This window comes from Microcaecilia unicolor, chromosome 2 (assembly GCF_901765095.1).
Source record: "Microcaecilia unicolor chromosome 2, aMicUni1.1, whole genome shotgun sequence".
NCBI classification, from domain to species: Eukaryota; Metazoa; Chordata; class Amphibia; order Gymnophiona; family Siphonopidae; genus Microcaecilia; species Microcaecilia unicolor.
This window is the reverse complement of record NC_044032.1, coordinates 65,788,732-65,813,278: the sequence shown is the minus strand read 5'-3', so window position 1 is coordinate 65,813,278 and position 24,547 is coordinate 65,788,732. Positions and strand designations below refer to the sequence as shown.

At 46.3% G+C, this 24,547-nt stretch overlaps 1 protein-coding gene across 1 annotated transcript in view; it reads left to right on the top strand.

The window, feature by feature from the left end:
- Positions 1 to 1,744: 1,744 nt before the first annotated feature.
- GOLPH3 (golgi phosphoprotein 3) overlaps positions 1,745 to 24,547 on the top strand; it is a 63,898-nt gene continuing 41,095 nt past the window's right edge. The window contains exon 1 of the mRNA XM_030193001.1: positions 1,745 to 2,306. Coding sequence (XP_030048861.1) covers positions 2,094 to 2,306 — 213 coding nt within the window. The 5' untranslated portion in view covers positions 1,745 to 2,093. The remainder of the gene's footprint in view (positions 2,307 to 24,547) is intronic.

The following is a 24,547-nucleotide window of genomic DNA, read 5'->3' as shown; positions in this document are numbered from 1 at the left end:
ACGGTGCCACTTAAACCAGAGAGTGCGCTGTGGTGGCTGAGATGAGCTCTCTCGAAATTCTGCTCCTTGAAGGGAAAAGACGTTATTGGGCCCTTGCTGCCTGGGTCAGCCTTCAGTTGGGAGTGAGACCCCCAGAGTCAGCACTCACCCATGGCCCCAAACAGGAACAGGAGTCAGAATATGGAGCACAGTCTGCAAAGCTCTCGGAGTCTGCACCTGCCCCCACATGCATACAAATTTGGTTTGAAGCCCAGCTGCCCAGGTAAAATAAACACTTTTTAACATGTACACTGAGTGTTTGCTGGTGGTGGGCTTCTGGGTGAGGGTGGGCTCTTCACAGCCTAGGGGAAGAAAGGTATATTGAATCATTAAATATGCATTTTCCCCCTAGGCAGTGTAGAGCCCATCCCCACCCATAAACCCACCAACAATTAATTAATTTTCTGGGTGGGAGTGCACTCAATGCCCAGGTTAAAATAATAATAATAATAAAAAGTTGTATGTCTTTTTACGTTGGCGAGTTTTGCGGTGGGGAAGTTCTCTGCTGTGCCCAGCTTAAAATAAAAAAAAAAAAAGTTTTATATATTAATGTAGGTGGGTTTCTGGGTGGGGGTGGGCTCTGCAGTGGTGTGCTTCAGACATGCCAGACTATGGTGGGATGAGTAGGGGCTAAGACAGGGCTGACACTAGGCTACAGGGAGGGGTGGGGGTAGGTTGGGGCTGATGCCTAGGTACGGGATGGATGTGGGGAAGGGGAGGGCTGATGCCAGGTTATAGGGATAGATGGGGGGGGGGGGTAGTGTAGAGAAAGGAAGGGCTGATACCAGGCTACGGGGATGGATGGATGGGGGGTAGGAAAGGAAGGGTAGAACTAATGCCAGATTATAGGGATGGATGAGGTGAGTAGGGAAGGGAGGGGTAGGACTGATGTCGGGCTACAGGGAGGAATGGAGGGGTAGGGAAGGACAGAGCTGATGCTGGGCAATTGATGAGGGTTGGTCTGTGTTCTGCATGTGACCAAAGTGATTCTTCTGGCATGTGGTTTGTATTGGGATCTATATCAGTCTGAGTAGTTTGACTTTTCCAGTGAGACACATATTGCTGTTGTGTATATTCACTGCTGCCTTTTTAAAGGTACTGTTATTAGTATTTGTGTGTTCAGAATTGGTGGTGTTAAAGTTTGCTACATAGGCTTTGAGTACATATGCGGTTTATATTGCTAGTGGACAGCTGTTGGGCAGAATGTTTATTAGAAATCCTTCATCAAGTGCACTTTAAGGCATTATTTAGGAGTATCTCAAGAAATGCTACTCTCACTTATATACATAGTGCCCACCCATATTAGCTCTGGGCCCACCCAAAATGGCAGGTCTGGCTACGCCACTGTGGGAACACCACTGTGGGGGGGGGGGGGGGGTGACTAGGGGGAAGGGCAAGTGTCCTCTCTTTCCTTAGGGCAAATATGGTAAACCTAAAGAAGAGGAACTTTATATAGGCAGTTTATCAGAGCTACCCGTCCACAAAGCAGAGTTTGCACCAAGGAGATTTGAAGTAGTCCCAGATTTCACTTAATTATGGGCTAAAAGCATCCCTTCTGCAGCTCTAGAAATGGTCCCTTGTAAGCTCGCCAGCTGTAACCCACCCAGGTTTTTTGTAAGACTGAACCGCGAAACCTGTCAGAGGTTGGCTAGGTTTACCTCCCTGCCTGCCCCCGCCAGACAAGTCCAGCCACTTTCATTCTCCTCCTCCTCCCCTGTCGCCGGCCCGACTGCCACATCCTCTGGTGACGTCAGTGGCCGACGCCATATTGGAGAATTCTCGGCCGTTCCGGAGGGCGACGGAGCCGCTGCGGTTGTTCGAAAAGCGCAGACCATACTCCGGACCGCCTGTGTTTCCTGAGGGGATTCAAGCCTCGGTGCGGCTCGTTCAGCTGGAACTAGGCTCGCCTGTAACGGTCTCACGTCACCTGTACGCCTTCTCCCCTACCACCCGCCGCTGCCGCCGTTTTCTTTGCCGGTTTCCCCCTTCCCCCTCCCCGCCGCGGAGCTCGGCAAGAGCGAGCGGAGCAGGGCGGCGGCGGCGGAAGGAGCAGGATGACGTCCCTGACCCAGCGGAATTCGGGCCTGGTGCAACGCCGCACTGAGGCTTCGCGTACCGCAGCAGCCGCCGACAAGGAGAAGGTGCCCGACGGCGACGATGAGGAGGGCCGCCGGGACGAGCAAGATGACGACGAGAAGGGAGACTCGAAGGAGACGCGGCTCACACTTATGGAGGAGGTGCTGCTACTCGGGCTCAAGGACAGAGAGGTGTGGACACGGCGGTGACTCTGCCTCATTATTTGCACCCCGGGGAACCGGGAGTAACCTATCCCTTGTGGAGGAGTAGCCCAATGGTTAGTGCAGTGGCTGAGTACCTGGGGAACTGGGTTTGATTCTCATTGCAGCTCCTTGTGACTCTGGGCAAGTCACAACCCTCCATTGCCCCAGGTACAAAATAAGTACATGTATGTAATGATTGTAACCACAGAAAGGCGGTATATCAAATCCCCGTTGCCCTTACCGGATGTGAAACGAAGACTGGAAAGATGCTGCCCTCGGGCCTAGTCTAGTGTAGCCAGGTAATTGGACATTGCTCCGTAGGAGCAGGATCTGGGCTTTCTCTGGCAGGCCTCCAGAGCAGTGCGATTCCTCAAGCTGGATCTGCAGGTTCCAGGATAATAGTGGCTTTTGCACACTATTGAGCTGTTCCACAAATACCAAGTGTATAGTATTATTGCAAACCATTTTTCTGTATGTATGATTATGGTTCTGTGAAGTGCATTACAGAATATTTTAACTGTAAAGTTCAATATTTCCTTTTGAAGAAAAGGGGGGGGGGGGAACCTCAGCAGAAAGCCCAACCAACCACCCAAAAACAACATCGATGGAAAGAAATCAACGGGCTGTTTAATTTTCACGGGCTCCAAAAAAAACCCTTCTGACTCCAAAACTGTAATGTAAAAATGCTGACTTCACAGAACTGACTTCAAGTGGCTCCCCAAATATGGAAACATTTTTGACTTAATTATCAAGTAGAACAGGTAATGTGCAAGTGGTCAGTCCATCACACCAACTTTGGCCAGAGTTCCGCAATCAGCTGTCTCAAGGCATAGAGGACCATTGATATGAGGCTTGGTGATCCTATTATACTAAGGCTATATGTGCCTCATATCAATGGTCCTCTATGCCTTGAGGCAGCTGATTGTGGAACTCTGGCCAAAGTCTGTGTGATGGACTGACAACTTGCACATTACCTGTTCTACTTGATAATTAAGTAAAAGCTGTTTCCATGTTTGGGGATCCACTTGAAGTTAGCATTTATACACTACAGTTTTGGAGTTAGAAGGGTTTTTTTTTTTTTGGAGCCCATGAAGGTTAAATAGCCCATTGATTTCTTTCTACCCACGTTGTTTTTCAACGTTTTTGGGTGGTTGGTTGGGCTTTCTGCTGAGGCTTTTCCCCCCTTTTCTTCAAAAGGAAATATTGAACTTTACAGCTAAAATATTCTGTAATGCACTTCACAGAACCGTAGTTGTACATATAGAAAAATACTTTAGTGTCAATAAGAGAAATATTAGAGGTTATACAGTAGTGATACTCTCAAATCCTTTTTTGTGATAGAATTATTGCAAAAGCACCTACTGAGCAAGCCTGAAGTTATAGGTGCCGGCTCAACATCTTTTTGGATAGTAGCTTTATTTTTCTAACACTAATGTCTTTTTTTTTAGGGAAGAAAGTGTTTACATAAGAATAGACCTAATGGGTCAGACTGAAGGTCCATCTAGTCTAGTATCCTGCTTCCAGCAGTGGTTAAGCGCATAAACTGTTTTACACAGTTATGTAGGTTACTATCATGCTCATTTTCAAAGCACATAGACTTACAAAGAGGAGCATTTTCAAAACACTTATTCTTAACCTGTATAACTTTGTAAGTCTATCTGCTTTGAAAATGAGCATGATAGTAACCTATATAACTATGTAAAACAGTTTGTGCTTAAATGCAGCTGGAAGCAGGATACTAGACTAGAGGGACCTTCAGTCTGATCCAGTAAGTCTATTCTTATGCAAACGTTTTCTTCTCTAAAAGAAGACATTAGTGTTAGAAAAATAAAGCTGCTATCCAAAAAGAAGTTGAGCTGGCATATATAACTTCAGGCTTGCTCAGTAGGTGGTTTTGCAATAACTTTGTAAGTCTATGTGCTTTGAAACTGAGCACCACAGTCTCTCTGCTGTTGCCTTGTCCTCCTTTGAGTGCCCCCCCTTACACCTTGATGATCAAACTGTCCCACTGACTCTGCTTCTGATATACCTGAAAAAAGTAGTTACGAGTTTTTGCCTTTTCAAATTCTTTTTAGCTTTCCTTATCAGTGCTTTGCATTTAACTTGCCAGTACTACTTCCTATTTTCTTCAGTTGGATCCTTTTTTAATCCATTATTTTGAAAGATGTTCTTTGGCTCTAATTCTATTACTTTACTGTAATTTGCTGCTCTTTCATACTTTTTTAATATCAAACAGTTCACACAAGCCCAAAACGATCAATCTGAAAATCTATTAAAAGAACAGTTCTTTAAATATCTCCTGAGAGAGACAAACACATACAAAGAATGGAGAAAAAAGCCTCTGTTGAACCACCCAGCCAACCTCAGTTGTAAGGCATAGGCACGGCTCACCATTACAGGTCTAAAAAAAACTCAGCTCAAAATAACTGTTAAAATTCTACAACAGAGTCACAAACGCCTGTATACAACCACAGGAAATCGAACAAATAGTCAGTAGTATAACCCAATTGTAGCATGTTGGCAGCTTAATATTTATCCACTTCTTATCCAATGTAGAGCTAACTAGCATGTCCAAGGGTCCAGTATACCCAACAGGGATTCCTTCCCTGTTTCGCCGAAGCTGCGTCAGGGGTAGGGTTAAGGGTAGCAATCATTTGTCATGACCATTGCATTCAAAATTCCAGTAGGTAACTGAAAAACAGACGCCAACAAAATCTTTAAATAGGTGAAGCACAGCCTCCCTCTGCAATATGCCAAATACATCTGGTCTGTGCGCCCAGGATGGTATTTTGAAACCATTCCTGATTTCAACTACTAATCTTTATGACTGCTCCTTTTAGTTGTTTTTTTTTTTTGTTAACATTTTCTGCATTTTATCATAGTCGACTTTTGGAAGTTAAATGCCACAGTACATTTTCTTAGTGTCTTCATTCCAGTTTGTAATAACTTGGGTTTTTGCTTTACTGCCACCCAGTCTTAGTACGTTTAGGGAGCAGTTGATGTCCAAGAAACAGTTTGTTTACAATGCTTTACCATGCATTAGTGCAGGTTATTACCTCTGGCCTCATTTCCTGCAGTGGGACATATTTTCTAATAGATGTATTAAGATGGTGTTAGTGTGTTCTAATGTAGTAGCACATTTTTACAAATCTAGCCCAGAATATGACCTATCTGGTAAGGGTAGTGGATTTGATATACCACCTTTCTGTGTTACAACCAAAGCGATTTATGTACTACTAACTGTTAAGCCTGTAAAAACGGGCAAGTATTGCAGCCCTCCTCTCTCCCCTGGCCTCACCCCGTCCACCGATCCTCCCCCCCTTATCCAGCAACCATCCTCTTTCCCTTGGCCTCCCCCCCTCCCCCCATGTCCAGCAACCCTCCTCTGTGCCCTGCTCTCACCCCAAGTCCAGCAACCATGGCCTCTCCCCCCTGCCCTCCTCCCATGTCCAGCTACCCTCATTGCCGCCGCTCCCTTCCCCCTCTGTGCCGGGCCCCCTGCACTGACCTGACAGCGCCTCTCACCTCCGTGTGAGAGCTCTACAGGCAGCAGCAGATCACTCTGCTGCTGCCTGCAGTGCTTCCACACGGAGGTGAGAGGCGCTGTCAGGTCAGTGGAGGGGGGCAGGAGCGGCGGCGGGAAGGGGGGGAAGTTGTTTCGCACAATGTTCCTTTCCAGGCGGCAGCGTCCAACAATTCGACTCCATTTCCCTCTCTGTTCCGCCCTCTGACGTCATGACGTCTTGACGCGAGAGCAGGACAGAGAGGGAAGTCTGTACTGCGCATTTGCAAGTGAGTACGGTCACTTGCCATTTATATGTTTGATATGCAGGTACTTTCTCTGTTCTTAATGGGCTCGCAATCTAATGCCCTGAGGATTAAAACTCCAGCGCTGCACAAAACAGCCCCGGAGTACCGCCACAGCAGCACCCTGACCTAACTCCCTCATGATTGAAGCTAATAGTATGCAAATGATATGCGCACTATTAGCTTCCATTGTAAAGGAGCAAAGTGAGTGGCTGGTGCGTGGCGCATGTGTTCAAAAGTTGTGCATTAAGCACAACTTCTGAATGCATGCCCAGGACACAAGCTGTCAAGTGTCAGCCCCAGGGGTCTACTGGTGGAAGGATCCTCCCAACCCAGCCCTCTTTCCAGCTGTACCTTAGAAGTTGGAGGAGGAGGGACTAGTACTCCCTTCTCATTCGGCACTACCTCAAAATGGCACCCTGCCTGGTGCATCTTGGGGATGGGGTTTAACTTCCATATGAGGAGAAATTCCCTTATGTGGAAGTTAATCCCCCACCCAGTGCATCCCATGCAGGGCACCGCCATTTTCAGATGGCACCAGACAGGGAGGAGGGAGCGCTAGTCCCTCCTCCAGCTTCTAAGGGGGAGGGGGTTGGGGGGATCCCTCCACCACTAGCCCATAAGGGAAAGCTTTGCAGTGGGAGAGAATCAAGTTGGGCCCCCTGTCACAGGTCACACTGGACCAGCGACGGTGGGAGGGGGGAGTGAGGACAGGGGTTCCACTGGACCACCAAGCTGGGTTTTGTTTTGCTTCCGGGGGTCCACTGGACCTTCAGGACTGATACAGGGTTAAGGTGGTAGGAGCACCTTTGAGCCAGAGCGTCGTTTTCTGATCATGAAGGTGGAATGCTAATGAGTTAATTTAAATGTAATTAAATGAGCTCTGCGGTATTCCCTGGTGCGCTTGTCATTTGCTGCGCTAGAGCCCTCTGATCATTCTGCGCAGGTACATGCAAGTGCTAGAGTGGCACTAGTGCCTGCATTTACCTTTGATCATCTCCCTGCAAGTTTTGTACTTGGGGCAATGGAGAGTTTGTGACTTTCCCTGTGTTACAAGGAACTGCAGTGGGAATTTGAACCTGGTTGTCAGCCCACTGCACTGTAATGATCAATGCATAGTCGTGACTGTTTTCTCTTCTCAGGTGTAGTAAGGGTCTGTCTTCAGTCATCTCATTGCTTGCCTTTTGCTTTCCTGAATTGTGATCATGGTTTAGTGCAGGAGACAGGTCCATATGTGTGGTGAAAGCCAGAATTATTACATGTTTTTTTTTGTTCTCTATTCCTTTCCTAATGTCATAATGCTGCTTTATAGCCCCAAGGTGGGGCTGCACCTTGAATACTGTGTGCAAGTCTGGTCACTGCATCTCAGAAAAAACATATAGAACTGTTGAAGGTATAGAGAAGGGTGACCAAAATATAATTAAAGGGATGGAACTCTTATATGAGGAAAGGTTAAAGAGGTTATTGCTTTTCAAGTAGAAGAGACAGCTGACAGCAGATAAGATGCTTATAAAACTGTGAGTGGGGTGGAATGAGTGAATACTCTTTCAGAAAGTACAAAGACCAGAGAACACACCATAAAATAGTTCTCCTGTCTGTTTTAAATTTACCACTATTTTTTTTTACCCCATGTCTAGTTAAGCTCTAATTTCCAGAAGTATATGGTTACTGCAGTTAACATATCTGTATTGTATTTTTAAAAGTTTGGATAAATTCCTGGAGATAAAGTCCATAAACTGCTATTAAGGTAGACCTGGGGAAAGCCACTGTTTATTCCTGGGGTAAGTAGCATAGAATCGTACTACTTTTTGAGAATCAGCCAGGTACTTGTGACCTGGAATGGCCACTATTAGAAATGGTATACTGGGCTAGGTGGACCTTTGGTCTGAGATTTCCTTAGGTTACTCCTGACTCCACCCTCTTTCACATTCATCCTGTGACTCCTGTGCATTTATTCCTTTGAGATATTTGAATGTTTCTGTCATATCTCCTCTCTTCTGTAAGATATGCTTGTTGGATTTTTAAGACTTTTGTTCTATGCTTTATCATGCAGGACCGGCGGCTGGAGTCCGCGCTGAAGCGGTCCTTTGAAATTGCGGGCCTGACTTTGAGGGTGTCTATTTGCAGTTCCTATGCAGCCTGGGCATGTCTTTCCTGGCTACAGCAGGCGGTGGAACAGCCCGCCGATGGTACGGGCCCCCTTTCTGAGGTTGCCCCGCAGATGGAGTCATTTTTGGCTGACGTCCTTTATGATCTGGTCAGAGCTTCGGCTAAACAGATGTCTGTGGCGGTGTCCGCCTGCCGCCTTCTTTGGCTGCGGCATTGGGCGGCTGACATGGCTTCTAAGCAAAGACTGGTGAGGCTACCCTTTTGGGGCCTCCTGTTATTTGGAGAAGATTGTGAAAGACCTGGGGTAATCTAAACCCCAGCGGTTACCTGAGGATAGGCCGAGGCCTTCTTCCAAGGGTTCTGTGTTTCCCTCCTCTTCCAGACCTCGCTTCCATGAAGCTCGCAGGTATTGCCCGGGGCGCTCTGTTGGGTTTTCTCAACGTGCTCGTTTTCAGCAGAGGAACTCCTTTCGCTCGGACAAACGTTCCACAGGGGCCGGTTCAAGGCCAGGAGTTCAGGGGCGTCCTCCACAATGATGGGACGCCGGTCCACTCCTCCTTGCCTGCAATAGGAGTACAACTTTCCCTCTTTCTAGAGGAGTGGACCAAGATTACCTCGGATCAGTGGGTCGTGGACCTGATCAGAGAAGGTTACCGACTGGAATTCGGTGCCCTGGTGAGAGACATGTTTGTGGAGCCCCGATGCGGCACTGCTGTAAAATGGGCGGTGGTAGAGGAGACCTTACAAGGCTTGCTGCACCTCAGAGCGGTGATCCCGGTGCCTCCCGCTGAACGCGGCCGCTATTCCATTAATTTTGTTGTGCCTCGAAAAGGCGGGTCTTTCAGACCGATCCTCGACTTACGAAGAGTCAATGAGGCTCTCAGAGTACGACATTTTCGCATGGAAACCCTGCTCTCCGTCATTGCGACAGTACAGCCAGGAGAGTTCCTCACGTCTGTGGACCTAAAAGAAGCTTATTTGCACATTTCCATCTGGCCTCCACACCAGCGGTTCCTCCACTTTGCGGTGTTGGGAAAACATTTCCCGTTTCAGGCCTTGCCTTTCAGCCTAGCCACAGCTCCCCGTACCTTTTCCAAGGTAATGGTGGTCGTAGCTGCTTGTCTCAGGCGAGAGGGTATCAGAGTTCACCCTTATCTCGATGACTGGCTCATCAGAGCAGATTCAGCAACCGAGAGTCGTCTTGCCACTGCCAGAGTGGTGGTGGTCCTGCAGGCGCTAGGCTGGGTGGTCAATATACCCAAAAGTCACCTGACCCCCTCTGTCTCTCGAGTATTTGGGGGTCCAGTTCGACACGGCATTGGGGTTTGTCTTTCTCCCCGACCAAAGTCGGTGCAAGCTTCAGAATCGGGTCCGTCTGCTCCTGCGGATGCCTTGCCAGCGAGCTTCGGACTTTGTCCAGCTGCTGGGGTCGATGACGGCCACCTTGGAGGTGGTGCCTTGGGCGAGAGTGCATATGAGGCCTCTGCAGATTGCCCTGCTTCAACAATGGTCTCCGATGTCCCAGGAATATCAACGCAGACTAATGTTGCTCCCTGCGGCCCGGCTCAGTATGGAGTGGTGGCTCTCCAACAGGATGCTGCTCCAAGGAATGCCTCTTGCACTTCCTTCATGGTGCCTGGTGATAACAGATGCCAGTCTTCTAGGCTGGGGAGCACATTGCCAGGGAAGCTATGCTCAGGGTCTGTGGACACCTGTGGAAGCGGGGTGGTCCATCAATCGCTTGGAACTGAGAGCGACATTCCAGACTCTGATGGCCGTTCAAAAGACTCTGAAGGGGCTTGCTGTCCAGGTTCTGTCAGACAACACGACAGCGGTGGCATACATAAATCATCAGGGAGGCACTCAGTGCAGGGCCTTGGCCGCGGAGGCCGCCCAGATTTGCCACTGGGCCGAGCTACACCTGCAGCTTCTGTCAGCAGCTCACAAAGCAGGTCAGAGCAACGTGCAAGCCGATTTTCTCAGCAGGCAACAAATTGACCTGGCGGAATGGGAACTGGCAGAAGTGTTTCTTCAGATTTGTGCCAAATGGGGGACTCCCGGAATGGATCTAATGGCATCAAGTGCAAACACCAAAGTACCTCGCTTTTTCAGCAGAAGGAGAGATCCTCACTCGGCGGGGTTGGATGCTCTTGCTCAGCCCTGGCCCTCGGAGCTCCTGTATGTGTTCCCTCCTTGGCCCCTGATAGGGCGAGTCCTGCTGCGGATTCGACAGCACCGAGGTCTGGTGATACTCATCGCTCCAGATTGGCCAAGGCGTCTGTGGTATGCGGATCTCCGCCGGATGTTGGTGGACGCTCCGGTGCAATTGCCCCGAACCTGTTGGTTCAGGGTCCAGTGTCTATGGAGGATCCCTGCCGATTTGATCTTACGGCCTGGCTATTGAGAGGGCGCAATTGAGAGGCAAGGGCTACTCTTAACAAGGTCATCTCCACTGTCTTGCAGGCCCGCAAGCGGTCCACCTTCGCAGGCGCTGTCCTGTCGGGACCCTTTTCTGCAATTCTCGGAGTCCGGAGTAACGGTACGTACAGTGCCTTCCTTCCTGCCTAAGGTGGTTTCAGCATTTCACCTGAACCAGCCCATTTTTCTTTCTTCCTTTTCTAGGGAAGAATTCCCGGACTCCTTTGGGCAGTTACATCTTCTGGATGTTCGCAGGGTGATGTTGCAGTATCTTCAGATGTCAAATGACTTCAGGACTTCTGATCACCTTTTTGTCTTGTTGTCAGGTCCTCAGTGTGGAGGCCCGGCATCTAAGGCCACTATAGCCCGTTGGCTCAAGGAAATCATTTTTGCTGCGTATCTGCTTTCAGGTCGGTCTCCACCTGAAGCTTTTAAGGCGCATTCCACGAGAGCGATTTCTTCCTCGTGGGCTGAAACGGGTGCACTCTCTCTTCTAGAGATCTGTAGTGCGGCTACCTGGGCTTCTCAGCTCTCTTTTGCCTGGCATTACAGGCTGGATGTTGCAGTGAAGCAGGACGCTGTTTTTGGAGCTCAAGTATTGGCTCGTAGTGTGGCCTGTTCCCACCCTAAGTAGGGATTGCTTTAGTACATCCCATCAGTTAATGGATTCATCTGCTGCTGATGACAAGGAAAGGAAAATTAGGTTCTTACCTTGGTAATTTTCTTTCCTTTAGTCACAGCAGATGAATTCATTATCCCTCCCTGTCTAACTTGTTTTTGTTCAGATCTTTCATGCAGATATAGATCTCCTTGGGAGAAGTTGGATACCAGTTCTCAAAATTTCTACATGATGTTCTACTACAGGAGGTTGAGTTCATCCCTCTTTTGTATGGTTATTGCTCCTGTTCTGGGGCGTTTGTTCGCTGTGAGAAAAGTTTATGTTGTTATACCTTTATGGTTCACTCTGCTTTGGAAATCTCAAATACTGAAGGCAGTTGGGGCTAGCCATCCTAGAGGCACTATGGTTTTTCAGTGTTCTCTATCTCCACCTGCTGGTAGGCGGATACAACCCATCAGTTAATGGATTAATCTGCTGTGACTGAAGGAAAGAAAATTACCAAGGTAAGAACCTAATTTTCCCCTTTTTACCACAGTAGGTGTAGGGAGAGGCGGCGATGACTGAAAGGCAGTCATTAGGGAGTTTCTGTTAGCGAGGAAGTCACTGGAGTGGTTGAAGGCACGTCATTTCACTCCAAAAATTCTGCCTCCTTAAGCATCCGCCTCACTTTGCCTAATGATAGGGCCACCCCTGTATAGATCTACCATTTTAGTAGTGGCTGTCTGGATTGATTCCATTTGGTTTGTATCTTTTTGTACACAGTATTCGAGATTTGGTTTTCAGATTTAATTGCCCACCTTCCAAATATAAGTTCAAGTCAGTTAGGTACATAGGACTCAAAGATTTATTTTGAGTCAGTATTGCTTTCTTCTTTGTCATCTGTATCAGACCAGTCCAGACTAATGGTACTAATTGGTTGTGTCCATCTACCAGCGGAAGGAGACAGAGAAAATTGTTCCAAGTAAACCGCCCCTTAAGGGTATCGTGCAGCCTGGAATGTTCAGTATTTTTTCTGTCTCCTTGCGGATGGTGGATGGATTGTGCAGCCGCTTTGGATTGCTGGCTGGTAGCTGCTGGCCCAGATTCTTCTGGTGACAGTGGAGCCAGGGGTGTGCTAGCAGCTGTGTTGGGGATAGTTTTAGATGATACTCGGTGGTCCTGAGTTCCTCATCTGCCAGCTAGGGTGATATCCAGTGACCCTGGTTCCTCCTACCCTACCTTCCCTGACTGTCTTTCTAGCAGGGTCATGGTTGATTGTGGCATGGAGTAACTTGTCTCCCCTGTGGGGGTTCTTCTCTTTAGTGGTGATAGGTATATCTGAATTTTTGCCTCTGAGGTAAGCCTTTATTCCTGTCACTAGTGAAGAAGGTTGTTTAAAAAAAAAAAAAGGAAAAAGAAGAAACTGGGCAAATGTAACATCTGGTCATGCTAGGGAGGTAAAATTCCTTGACGAAATCAAGGACTGCTTTATGGAGCAGCTGGTACAGGAGCCGATGAGAGAAGAAAAAATTCTAGACCTAGTCCTCAGTGGAGCACATAATCTGGTGTGGGAGGTAATGTTGATTGGGCTGCTTGATAACATTGATCATAATATAATCAGATTTGATATTAGCTTTGGAGTAAGTATACACAGGAAATCTAATATGTTAGTGTTTAACTTTCAAAAAGGAGTCTATGATAAAATGAGAAGAACAATGAAAAAAAACACTTAGGGGAGCAGCTGCAAGGGTCAAAAATGTATATCAGGTGTGGATGCTGTTCAAAAATACCATCCTGGAAACCCAGGCCAAATATATTCTGTGTATTAAAAAAGGAGGGAGGAAGACCAATTGACAAACGGCATGGTTAAAAAGTGAGGTGAAGGAAGCTATTAGAGTGAAAAGAAAATCCTTCAGAAAATGGAAGAAGGAACCGACTGAAAATAATAAGAAACAGCATAAGGAATGCCAAGTTAAATGCAAAGCGTTGATAATGAAGGCAAAGAGAGACTTTGAAAAAAAGATTGCGTTGGAGGCAAAAACACATAGTAAAACTTTTTTTAGGTATATTAAAAGCAAGAAGCCGGCAAAAGAATTGGACCGCTAGATAAATGAGGGGTAAAATGGGCGATCGGGGAAGACAAAGCCATAGTGGAGAAATTAAATGAATTATTTGCTTTGCCTTTCATCAAGGAAGGTTTGGGAGACATACTGGTGCCAGAAATGGTATTCAAAGCTGACAAGTCGGAGAAACTGAATGAAATCTCTATAAACTTAGAGGATGTAATGGGGCAATTTGACAAATTGAAGAGTAGCAAATCTCCTGGACCAGATGGTATTCATCCCAGAGTACTGATAATTGAAAATGAACTTGTGGAACTATTGTTAGCAATATGTAATTTATCTTTAAAATCACGCATTGGTATCGGAAGATTGGAGGGTGGCCATTGTAATGCAGATATTTAAAAAAGGTTCCAGAGGGGATCCAGGAAATTATAGACCAGTGAGCCTGAAGTTGGTGCCGGGCAAAATGGTAGAGACCATTATAAAGAACAAAATTATGAGCATATTCAAAAGCATGGATTTAGTTAAGGGAAATTTTGCCTCACCAATCTATTACATTTCTTTGAAGGGGTGAACAAACACCGGTTGATATTGTGTATCTGTATTTTCGAAAGGCGTTTGACAAAATACCTCATGAAAGACTCCAGAAGAAATTGGAGATTCATGGGATAGGAGGTAGTGTCCTATTGTGGATTAAAAACTGGTTAAAAGATAGAAAACAGAGAGTAGGGTTAAATGGTCAGTATTCTCAATGGAGAAGGGTAGATAGTGGGGTTCCCCAGGGGTCTGTGCTGGGACTGGTACTTTTTAACATATTTATAAATGATCTAGAGGTGGGAATAACTAGTGAGGTAATTAAATTTGCTGACGACACAAAGTTATTCAAAGTTGTTAAATCGCGAGTCGATTGTGAAAAATTACAAGAGCACCTAACAAGACTGGGAGACTGGACGTCTAAATGGCAGATGACGTTTATGTGAGCAAGTGTAAAGTGATGCATGTGGGAAAGAGGAACCCGAACTATAGCTGTGTAATGCAAGGTTCACATTAGGAGTCAACGACCAAGAAAGGGATCTCGGTGTAATTGATGACGATACGTTGAAACCCTCTGCTCAGTGTGCTGCGGCTTCTAAGAAAGCAAATAGAATATTAGGTATTATTAGGAAAGGAATAGAAAACAAAAGTGAGGTTATAATGCCTTTGTTTTGGTCCATGGTGTGACCGCACCTCGAATATTATGATCAATTCTGGTCACCTCATCTCAGAAAAGATATAGTGGAATTGGAAAAGGTACAGAGAAGGGCGGCGAAAATGATAAAGGGGATGGGACGACTTCCATATGAGGAAAGGCTGAAGCAGCTAGGGTTCTTCAGCTTGGAAAAAAGACGGCTGAGGGAGATATGATAGTCTATAAAATAATGAGTGGAGTGGAATGGAATGGGTAGACTTGAATCAGTTGTTTACTCTTTCCAAAAATACTATGACTAGGGGGCATGTAATGAAGCTACAAAGTAGTAAATTTAAAATGAATCAGAGAAAAACTTTCTTCACTCAACTTGTATTTAAACTCTGGAATTCGTTGCCACAGAATGTGGTAAAGACAGTTAGCTCAGCAGGGTTTAAAAAAGGTCTATACGGTTTCCTAAAGGAAAAGTCCATAGACCATCATTATATTGACTTGGTGAAAATCCACTGCTTATTTCTGGGATAAGCAGCATAAAATGTATTGAACTTTTTCGTGATCTTGCCAGGTATTTGTGACCTGGATTGGCCACTGTTGGAAACAGGATACTGGGCTTGATGGACCTTTGGTCTGTCCCAGTGTGGCAGTACCTATGTACTTATGGGTTCTAGAGGGATATAGATTACAGGATATGATTTTGGGATGGATTCATGCTTTATATATTCGACCCAAGGCAAGACCGTTAATTAATGGTAGGTCCATTTGTCCTATAGAGAGGTACCAGATAGAGGTGTCCCCTTTCTCCATTACTTTTTTTTATTGGCTATTGAACCCCTTGCCATAAAACTCAGGGAAACACCATCAATTGTAGGAATAAGGGTGTGTGTGGGGGTGTGTGTGGAATGAAAGGTAAAAGTAGTTATTACCTGATAATTTTCTTTCCATTAGTCTCGACAGAGCAATCCAGACACTGGTGGCTTATGTCCCTCTGCCAGCAGGTGGAGATAGAGAGAACTTCTGAGGTTCACTATATGTGGTCATGTTCAGCCACCCAAACCTCAGTATTGTTGTTACCAAAGCGTTGTGGACCTTAAAACCACAACCCCAGTCTTATTATCTTTACAGAAAAGAAGGAAGCCCTGCAACCGCCAAAGCTGGAGGAACTCATTCAGCTCACAGCGAGAAAAAGACTTGCTCCAACCAATGCTGAACAAACAATCAGCAACCTGTAACAACCAATCCGAAACCGGAAACAAGAAAACAACAGGGTGGGCCTCTGGATTGATCTGTCGGCACTAATGGAAAGAAAATTATCAAGTAATAACTAATGTTATCTTCCATAGCATCCCACAGATCAATCCAGAGACTGGTGGGATGTACCCAAGCAGTCCTCAAGTAGGGTGGGACACAGAGATCCCAGCTTCCAGGATCAAAGCCCCAAATGCGGTGTCAGCCCTTGCTGCCACGTCCAGCTGATGGTCGTCCGTGCATACTTTTTTGAAACACTAAGGTGCTGATCTACAAATCTCCTCTAACAAGACTAAACGCAGCTCTGCCGTCAAAGTTGTTTGCACCCTAGTGGAATGTGCTCGTACCTGAAAAGGCGGAGCTTTCCCCTACGAGATGTACGCTGAAGCGATAGCCTCCCGCAACCAAGAGGCCACCATGGCCTTAGAAGCTTGCTGTCCTTTCTTATGACCCGCGAACAAACATGATCCGAGCGACGAAAATCATTTGTAAGCTTCAAGTAACTGATGAACATGCCACACATCCAGACACCGCAGTGTACAAAACTCCGTAGGGTATCCTCCTTACAAAAAGCCGGAAGACAGAGCTGCTGATTCAGATGAAAATGTGACACAATCTTGGGCAGGAACGAAGGAACTGTCTGCAGCGTAACTCCTGCCTTGGTAAAATGAAGGAAAGGATCCCTACAGGATAAAGCCTGTAGCTCTGAGACCCTCCTTGTGGAAGTAATAGCCACCAAGAACACAGTTTTTAGCGTTAGCTCTTTCAACGATAAACGAGACAGAGGCTGAGCTCGCAGAACCAAATTAAGATTCCAAGTTGGAAACACTGAGATGCATGGCGGACACAGATATTCACTCCCCATAGGAAGTGTATGATCTCTGGGTGAGACGCCAGAGAGGACCCTTTAAGGTGACCCTGAAAACACGCTAAAGCCGCTACCTGAATCTTCAGGGAGCTCAAAGGCATTTATCGAGGCAGTCCCGTAAGAAAGCCATGGTATTAACCACCGACGCCGATATCCGAAAGGCCCGCCTCTGACTTAAAGACTTAAAGGTCCGCCAAACTCGAGCATACGCTGTAGAAGTGGAACGCTTCCTAGCCTGCAACATAGTGGTAATTACCCTGTCGGGGTAGTCCTTCTTCCTTAACAGTGCCCTTTCAATAGCCTGACCATAAGGCTAAAAGGGGAGGGATCCTCTATGGTGTTTGGGCCCTGTTGCAACAACCCTCGACGAGTCGGCAGGCACAAGGAACTGTCAATTTGAAGACGCACTAGATATGCTTACCACGGATGCTGGTGCCTATCCGGAGTCACCAAGATCATCCGACCTGAGTAATGAGCTATGCTCCTTATTATCCTGCCGACCATGGGCCACGGCGGGAACACATACAGGAGGCGAGAGAGAGGCCAAGGCTAGAGAAGCGTATCAATCCCCTGGGACTGGGCATCTCTGCCACTGCTGAAAAATTGCGGTACCTTTGCATTGATCCCCTGTGCCATTAGATCCATCTCAGGAACTCCCCACCAGTCTGTGATCTGTGAGAACACCAGATCAGAGAGCTCCCACTCTTCCCAGATCCAGTACATGGCAACTCAGAAAATCTGCCCCGATGTTTAGTGACCCCGAGATGTGAGCTGTCGAGGGCAGGGGTATGCGCTGTTCCACCCAAAGGCAGAGAAGTGACACTTCCTTGGCCAGTGGGGCACTCCTGGTGCCCCCCTGACAGTTGACATATGCCACCGCTGTCACATTGTCAGAGAGAACCTGAACTGGCCTCCCCTTCAGTAGCGGTTAAAATGCTCAGAGTGCGAGACTGATCGCCCTCGGTTCCAATCGGTTGATGGACCAGGAAGCCTCTGTCGAGGACCAAGATCCCTGAGCAGTCTGGCCCAGACAATGGGCTTTCCAGCCTGCAAGGCTGGCATCTGTAGTCACCACTACCCAATCTGGATCTGCTAGGGGCATCCCCTGACCCAGACTGCCCGAGTGCAGCCACCAACGCATGGCCAGTCGGGCGTATGGAACACAGGGTAGGCGAACTGCGTAGTCCTCCGACAAGGGGGACCACTGGCTCAGCAGCGATTTCTGAAGAGGTCACATGTAACTCCTGGCCTATGGAACCACATCCAACGTGGCTGCCATGGAACCCAAGACCTGCACGTAATGGGCACCTGCAGTCGCAAAAGACCCTGTACCTGAGCCTGGAGTTTCTGCCTCCGACTCTTCAGCAAGAACACCGTGCCCAACCGAGTGTTGAACAGCACTCCGAGGTATTCCATGGATTGCTATGGTACCAAGTGACTCTTGTCCAAGTTAACTATCCAACCCAACGAGCGCAGCAGACTGACGACTTTCTCTGTTGCCTGTACGCTCTCTTTGAAAGATGATGCCAGGATCAGCCAATCGTCCAGGTAAGGGTGCACCAGTACTCCTTCTTGCTGCAGGAATGCGACCACCACCATGACCTTGGAGAAGGTCCTTGGTGCCATTGCCAGTCCAAAAGGTAGGGCCCGAAACTGAAAGTGCTGGCCCAAGACTGCAAAACACAGAAACCGATGAGTTGGAGGCCAAACAGATATGTGAGTAAGCCTCCTTGAGATCGAGGGAGGTCAGGAATTCCCCGGGTGAACCGCGGCAGTGACTGAATGGAGAGTTTCCATCCGAAAGTGACGCACTTGCAGCGCTCTGTTTACGCCCTTTAGATTGAGCACCGACCAAAAGGACCCACCGTTTTTGGGTACCACGAAGTAAATGGAGCCCTGAGAGTCTCCCTGACTGCTGCCACCTTGTGTGGAGCTTTGCAAGGAGACTCTACAAAAAAAATCCAGCGGAGGCCGAAAGAATTCCAGTTTGTAACAGTCTCGGATTACTTCCAAGACCTACTCGTCTGAGGTCACCCTGGCCCATTCTCCCAGAAGAAGGGACAGCTGTCCCCCTATCATTGACGGGAGATGGACCAGGGCCCCATCATTGGGCACGTGTTCCAGTTGTAGTCCTCAAGGAAGCGCTGCCCAAGTGGTGGGCCCCACAAAAAGGCTGCTGCTTCTGAGAGAAACACAGCTGCCTGAAGGAACCAGATCTGCCCGGTGGATAATGGCTGGCCTCCCTAAAACGTGGACTGGAAGATCCCGAACGAGAGCCAGAATTTTGCTTATCCTGGGGTAAATGGCGGCCTCAAATCCTTGACAATTGTATCCAGATCCTCTTCAAAGAGAAACTTATCTCTGAATGACAAACGAGCCAGACGAGACTTAGAAGCTGTATCCGCCAACCAATGACAATGCCACAACCACCGGCGAGCCGTCACCGAGGGGGAGACCTCTTTCACTGAGGCTCAAAGAAGGTCGTGAAGGAGTTCCGCCAGGTACCCTGGTTGCATACGATCTGCAAACCAACGCCTGCAGACACAATGCGGCTACCTTGAATGACATCTTCGGTGAGGATTCCAATTTCCGGTCCTGAGGAATCCAAACTGGCGCCGTTAGAGACCTGCCCAGGAGTAACCGTTCGGAAAGCGAAGCACTCCGAAGCACTGGGAGCCGGAGCTCCCCTGCTGTACCCCGGTCCCACGTAGCAGAAAAAACCGTGTCTGCTGCCACGCACGCAAGAGAGCCAGGAGTGGGGGCCATCGCCGAAGAAGCTGGCGCCGCTCGAGGAGAAATGGCGCTAAAGTCATCCGCCAGCGGGAAGAAGAAAGACCAGAGGAGCCCGGTAATGCCGCTGCCGAGTCCTCTGGCTGCCTGACATGAGACGACCCCGCACCTCAGATGCTCGCTCTCCAGTCAGGGAACCGCGAGGCCAATGCTGCTCTCTGTCTCCCACACCTGGATCCACGCTTAACTGTCTCAGAGGGAGCTGCCATGAGAACTGGGACCCCCCCCCCCCCTTGTGTCGAGCAAATGCACCCCTCACGGCCCCCAGAGAGAGCGAAGCCCTGATACTGTGAGTGCTGAAAAGAGGAGCTTTTTTTTTTTTTTGACAGAAGAAAACACTGATTCATGTGAAGCTGAGAAGCGGGTACAGCGGGCAGGGGGGGGGGGGAAGGGACCTGGCCCCACCAGGTGTACCCCATTCACCACATACGTGAGCTCTGAACCCCCTAAGGGAAGCTCAGATCGGCTCGAGGGAACGGGAGAGGAGCCCAGAAGCCACAGCTTCAGAGTTATGTCCCTCCATCTGCTAGATAGAGAGAATACTGAGGTTTGGGTGGCTGTACATGACCACATACAGTGAACCTCAGAAATTCTTTCTATCTCCACCTGCTGACAGAGGGCCATAACCCATCAGTCTCTGGATTGATCTGTGGGACACTATGGAAAGTTAGCTTATTTGCAGATGATATATTACTGTATTTGGAGTAGGCTCTCTGACATTTAGATCCAGCATTAAACATTGAGCTTTTGGACATTATCTGGACTGCAAGTGAACTGTTCCAAATTGGAACTATTAGCACTTGCAGGGGGTCCTGAAGCTCACTGGCATAGGGAATTAACTGTACCCCCACAGTACAGCCTATTTGAAACAGCCTATAGAAACAGCCTATTCAGTATCTGGAGATCTTCTTGAGCACTAATTCGGCGATACTGTACCACGCCAATGTACAGAGACACCTAGAAACCACTTGTGCATTAAGGAAAGACCTCCCCTTGTTGTTGATGGGTAAGGTAGCATTAGTAAAGATGATAATGGAGCCCAAGCTCCTATACACGTTACAAACCATACCGCTCTGGCTGACACGTAGAGATTATTTTTATTATTATTTATTGCATTTGTATCCCACATTTATCCCACCTCTTTGCAGGCTCAATGTGGCTTACAATTCTTCAAGGGTAATGGAGATAGAAGAGAACATACAATTGGTTTAACAGAGGATTTTGGGTTACATGGTGGTGAAATACATGATGATTTTAGAGCAAAAAACATTAAAGAGCATTTCTGGATATATTAGAGATACGTGAAATACATGATAGTTTAAAGCAGAAGACATTAGAGAACATTTCTGGATATATTAGAGAGAGTGCAGTTATATGTGCTGATCTTTATGATATATGTTGTCAAAGAGGTAAGTTTTCAGTAGTTTGCGGAAGTTGGTCAATTCATAGACCATTTTCAGGTTGCGTGGCAGCGCATTCCAGAGCTGTGTGCTTGTATATGAAAAGGTTGATGCATGCATTGATTTGTATTTCAAGCCTTTGCACTTGGGAGGATGAAGGTTGAGGAATGTGCGAGAAGATTTTTTTGCGTTTCTGGGTGGTAGTTCTATTAGATCTGCCATATATGCTGGGGCGTCACCATGGATGATTTTGTGGACTAGGGTACAGAGTTTGAATGTGATGCGTTCTTTGAGTGGGAGCCAGTGCGTTTTTCACGTAGGGGTTTAGCGCTTTCATATTTTGGTTTGCCGAATATTAGTCTGGCTGCCGTGTTCTGGGCTGTCTGGATTGTACCAGGTTGCGGAAGACACTCCGTGGAAAAAAATGGTCTGATTCTTTTTAATTTCCACATTGAATGAAACATCTTTTTAGTTATGTTTTTTGCGTGATTCTTTAGTGTTAGGTGTCGGTCGATGGTGACTCCAAGAATTTTGAGGGTACCCGAGATTGGTAGACTTAGTTTAGGTGTGTTTATGGTGGTGAATTCAGTCTTGTATTGCGAGGTGAGTACTAGGCATTGGGTTTTTTCTACGTTGAATTTCAGTTTAAATGCGTCTGCCCAGAAGTTCATAATATGTAGGCTTTGGTTGATTTCTTGGGAGATTTCTCTTAGATCTTGTTTGAATGGGATGTAAATCGTTACATCATCGGCGTATATGTAAGGGTTTAGGTTCTGGTTCGATAGTAGTTTAGCCAGGGGTGGTGTCTGTTGGATTATTTGTAGTAAATAATTAGCAGATTTTAGTACACACAGCTTCAGCTTTAGAAATGTTAATTTCTTTCTTCATCTCTCTCTCATTCACCCCTGAATAATTCACTGCTGAGTCACTTTAAAGTTGAAGTAACAAAACATCTGTTTACTCACAGTTTGTAGTTAGATTATAATCAGACAGGCTTATATATACATATTACTATACATTTGTATTATCAGCTCCTTCCATGTGCTTAGATGGTAATGGATGCTCACACCACCATAGATCCTCTCAGGTTAGGAGAGATCATGAGCTCCATGTGCTCCATGTGCTGCATGTGCTGCATCTAACCCCCACAGGAAGTTACATAGCTGTGTGACCTCTCTAAGTAATTCACATCAGAGGTCACAGAGTAATCACAGAGAAATAATAGGTGACAGGCAATGCATGTAAAATACAATACATTCCAACAAACCCCTTCTCATGCATAACTGTCATGCAATTATTTATTCATACAAAGTCCAAGCTTTATACGCAGATTCACAAAATGTTCTCTGGGTAACGGTTTGGTCATGATGTCAGCTGTCATCTCACTGGTGTGACAATAGTGTAGACTGATGACCCCTTCTTTCGCCAACTCTCGCACGTTGTGGTATTTCGTTGCGATGTGCTTGGTGCGTGACTGAACCTTGTCATTCTGTGACAGTCGGATGCAGCTCTGATTATCTTCCATTATCTGGATTGGTCTCTGTTCAGCTATTCCAAAATCCAGCATAAGTTTTTCAATCCACATCAGTTCTCTGCACGCTTCCGATACGGCCACATATTCAGCTTCTGTAGAAGACAAACTCACAATACTTTGTTTATGACTGGCCCATGAAATTTGTACATTTCCATACATAAACACATATCCACTTGTGGATTTATAATTAGAATGATCCCCTGCCCAATCTGAATCACAGTAACATATTAGTTTTGGATTACTATTGGCTGAAATCTTTAATTTACAATCAATGGTACCCTTTAAATACCTTACCATCCTTTTAACTGCAGTCCAATCTGATTTGGTAGGTGAGCTGACCCTTCTGCTCAAAATTCCTACTGCATTTGCTATATCAGCCCTGTATGTGGTAGCTAGATATAAAAGCTTACCTATGGCTGATCTATATTGGATGTTATCTGGTAAAGGTTCTCTTACTGTTTCATCCATCAGAAAATCAGTGATCATGGGAGTGCTTACAACTTGGGCATCTTGCATACCTAAACTTTCAATAAGCTCATTTATTTTCTGCTTCTGGCTTAGAAGATAAGAACCATCATTTGTTTCTCAATTTCTATACCAAGATAGTATGACACATTACCCAGTTCTTTTATCTCAACATTGTGGTTTAAACATTTTACAATGTCCTTGTACTCTTGCTCACTTTTGCTTGCAATGAGCAGATCATCAACAAAAGCCAAAATGTATGCATATTGTCCATTTGTGCACCTAGTGTACAAGCATTTATCTGCTTCACCTTGCTTAAATCCTAAATTTGTCAATATTTCATGCAATTTTTCATTCCAACATTTTGCACTTTGCTTTAATCCATAAAGACCTTTGTTTAATTTACACACTAGCTGTCTTTGTTTTGTATTTATGAAACCTGTTGGTTGTTCCATGTACAAGTCTTCAGTTATATCTCCGTGAAGAAACGCTGTTTTTCACATCAATGTGTTTGACTTGCATGCCTTTTGAGACTGCAATGCTCAGAAGTGTTCTTATTGTCGTGTGTTTCACTACAGGTGCAAACACTTCATCAAAATCTTCTCCATATTTTTGAAGATATCCCTTTGCCACTAATCTGGCTTTATACCTTTCCACTTTTCCTTGTGCATTCCTTTTTAACTTGAATACCCATTTGCATCCTATAGCTTTCTTGCCAGGAGGTAATTTTGTAAGAATCCAAGTATTATTTTTATCCAATGCATCAATTTCTTCTTGTGCAGCTTTATGCCATTCAGCAGCTTCTTCTGCTGGCATTTTCTCAATCTCATCCCATGTTAAGGGCTCTTGAGCTTCTGCTGACTTTGTTAGGTAAGACAGTCTTAGGGGTGGAACACCTTTGTTTTCCCTGGATGAGCGTCTGACTACAGGTTGGTCTGACCTTTCCGCATCCTCTAAATCTGAGAGTCCTTCTCCAATTGATTCCCCTTCTCCAACTGTACTGTCTTCTTCAATGATCCTTTCTGTGTCTGCTTCCTCTGCCTGTTCCTCGTTAGATACAGATGAGTTGCTTTCAGACATCTGCCTTGGTATGGCATTTATATACACTGGCATGTCTATTATGGTTCTAGTTTCATATTCTGGATGATAAGGCTCATCTGGGATAATCCAGCCTTTATCAACCCTTTTGTTTTCATCAAAATATGTAACATGTCTTATGCCAACAATGCCAGTTTTCAGATTCAAAATTCTATACCCTTTGTGTCCTGGAGCATAGCCAACTAAAATGCCCCTTTCTGTTGTGGAATCCAGCTTATGCCTTCTTTGCTTTGGTACATGAGCATATGCTGTACTTCCAAATGTTCTTATGTGTGACAGGTTTGGCTTCCTACCATGCCATGTCTCATGTGGTGTGCGCTCAGCGCCTTTAGTTGGCATTCTGTTTTGTAGGTACACTGCTGTGAGAATGGCTTCCCCCCATAGTCTTTTAGGGAGATTGCTATCTGACAGCATACATCTGGTCATTTCCACAAGTGACCTAAATTTTCTCTCTGCAACAGAATTTTGCTCTGGTGTATAAGCTACTGTTGTGATATGTTGAATGCCTTCTTGTTCTAGAAATGTGCGCATGCTTTGTGAAGTGAACTCACCACCATTGTCGGTCTGAAGAACCTTTGGTTTTCTTTCAAATTTATTGCTCACCATGGTTACGTATTTCTTCAGCATGTCTGTGACTTGACTTTTCTC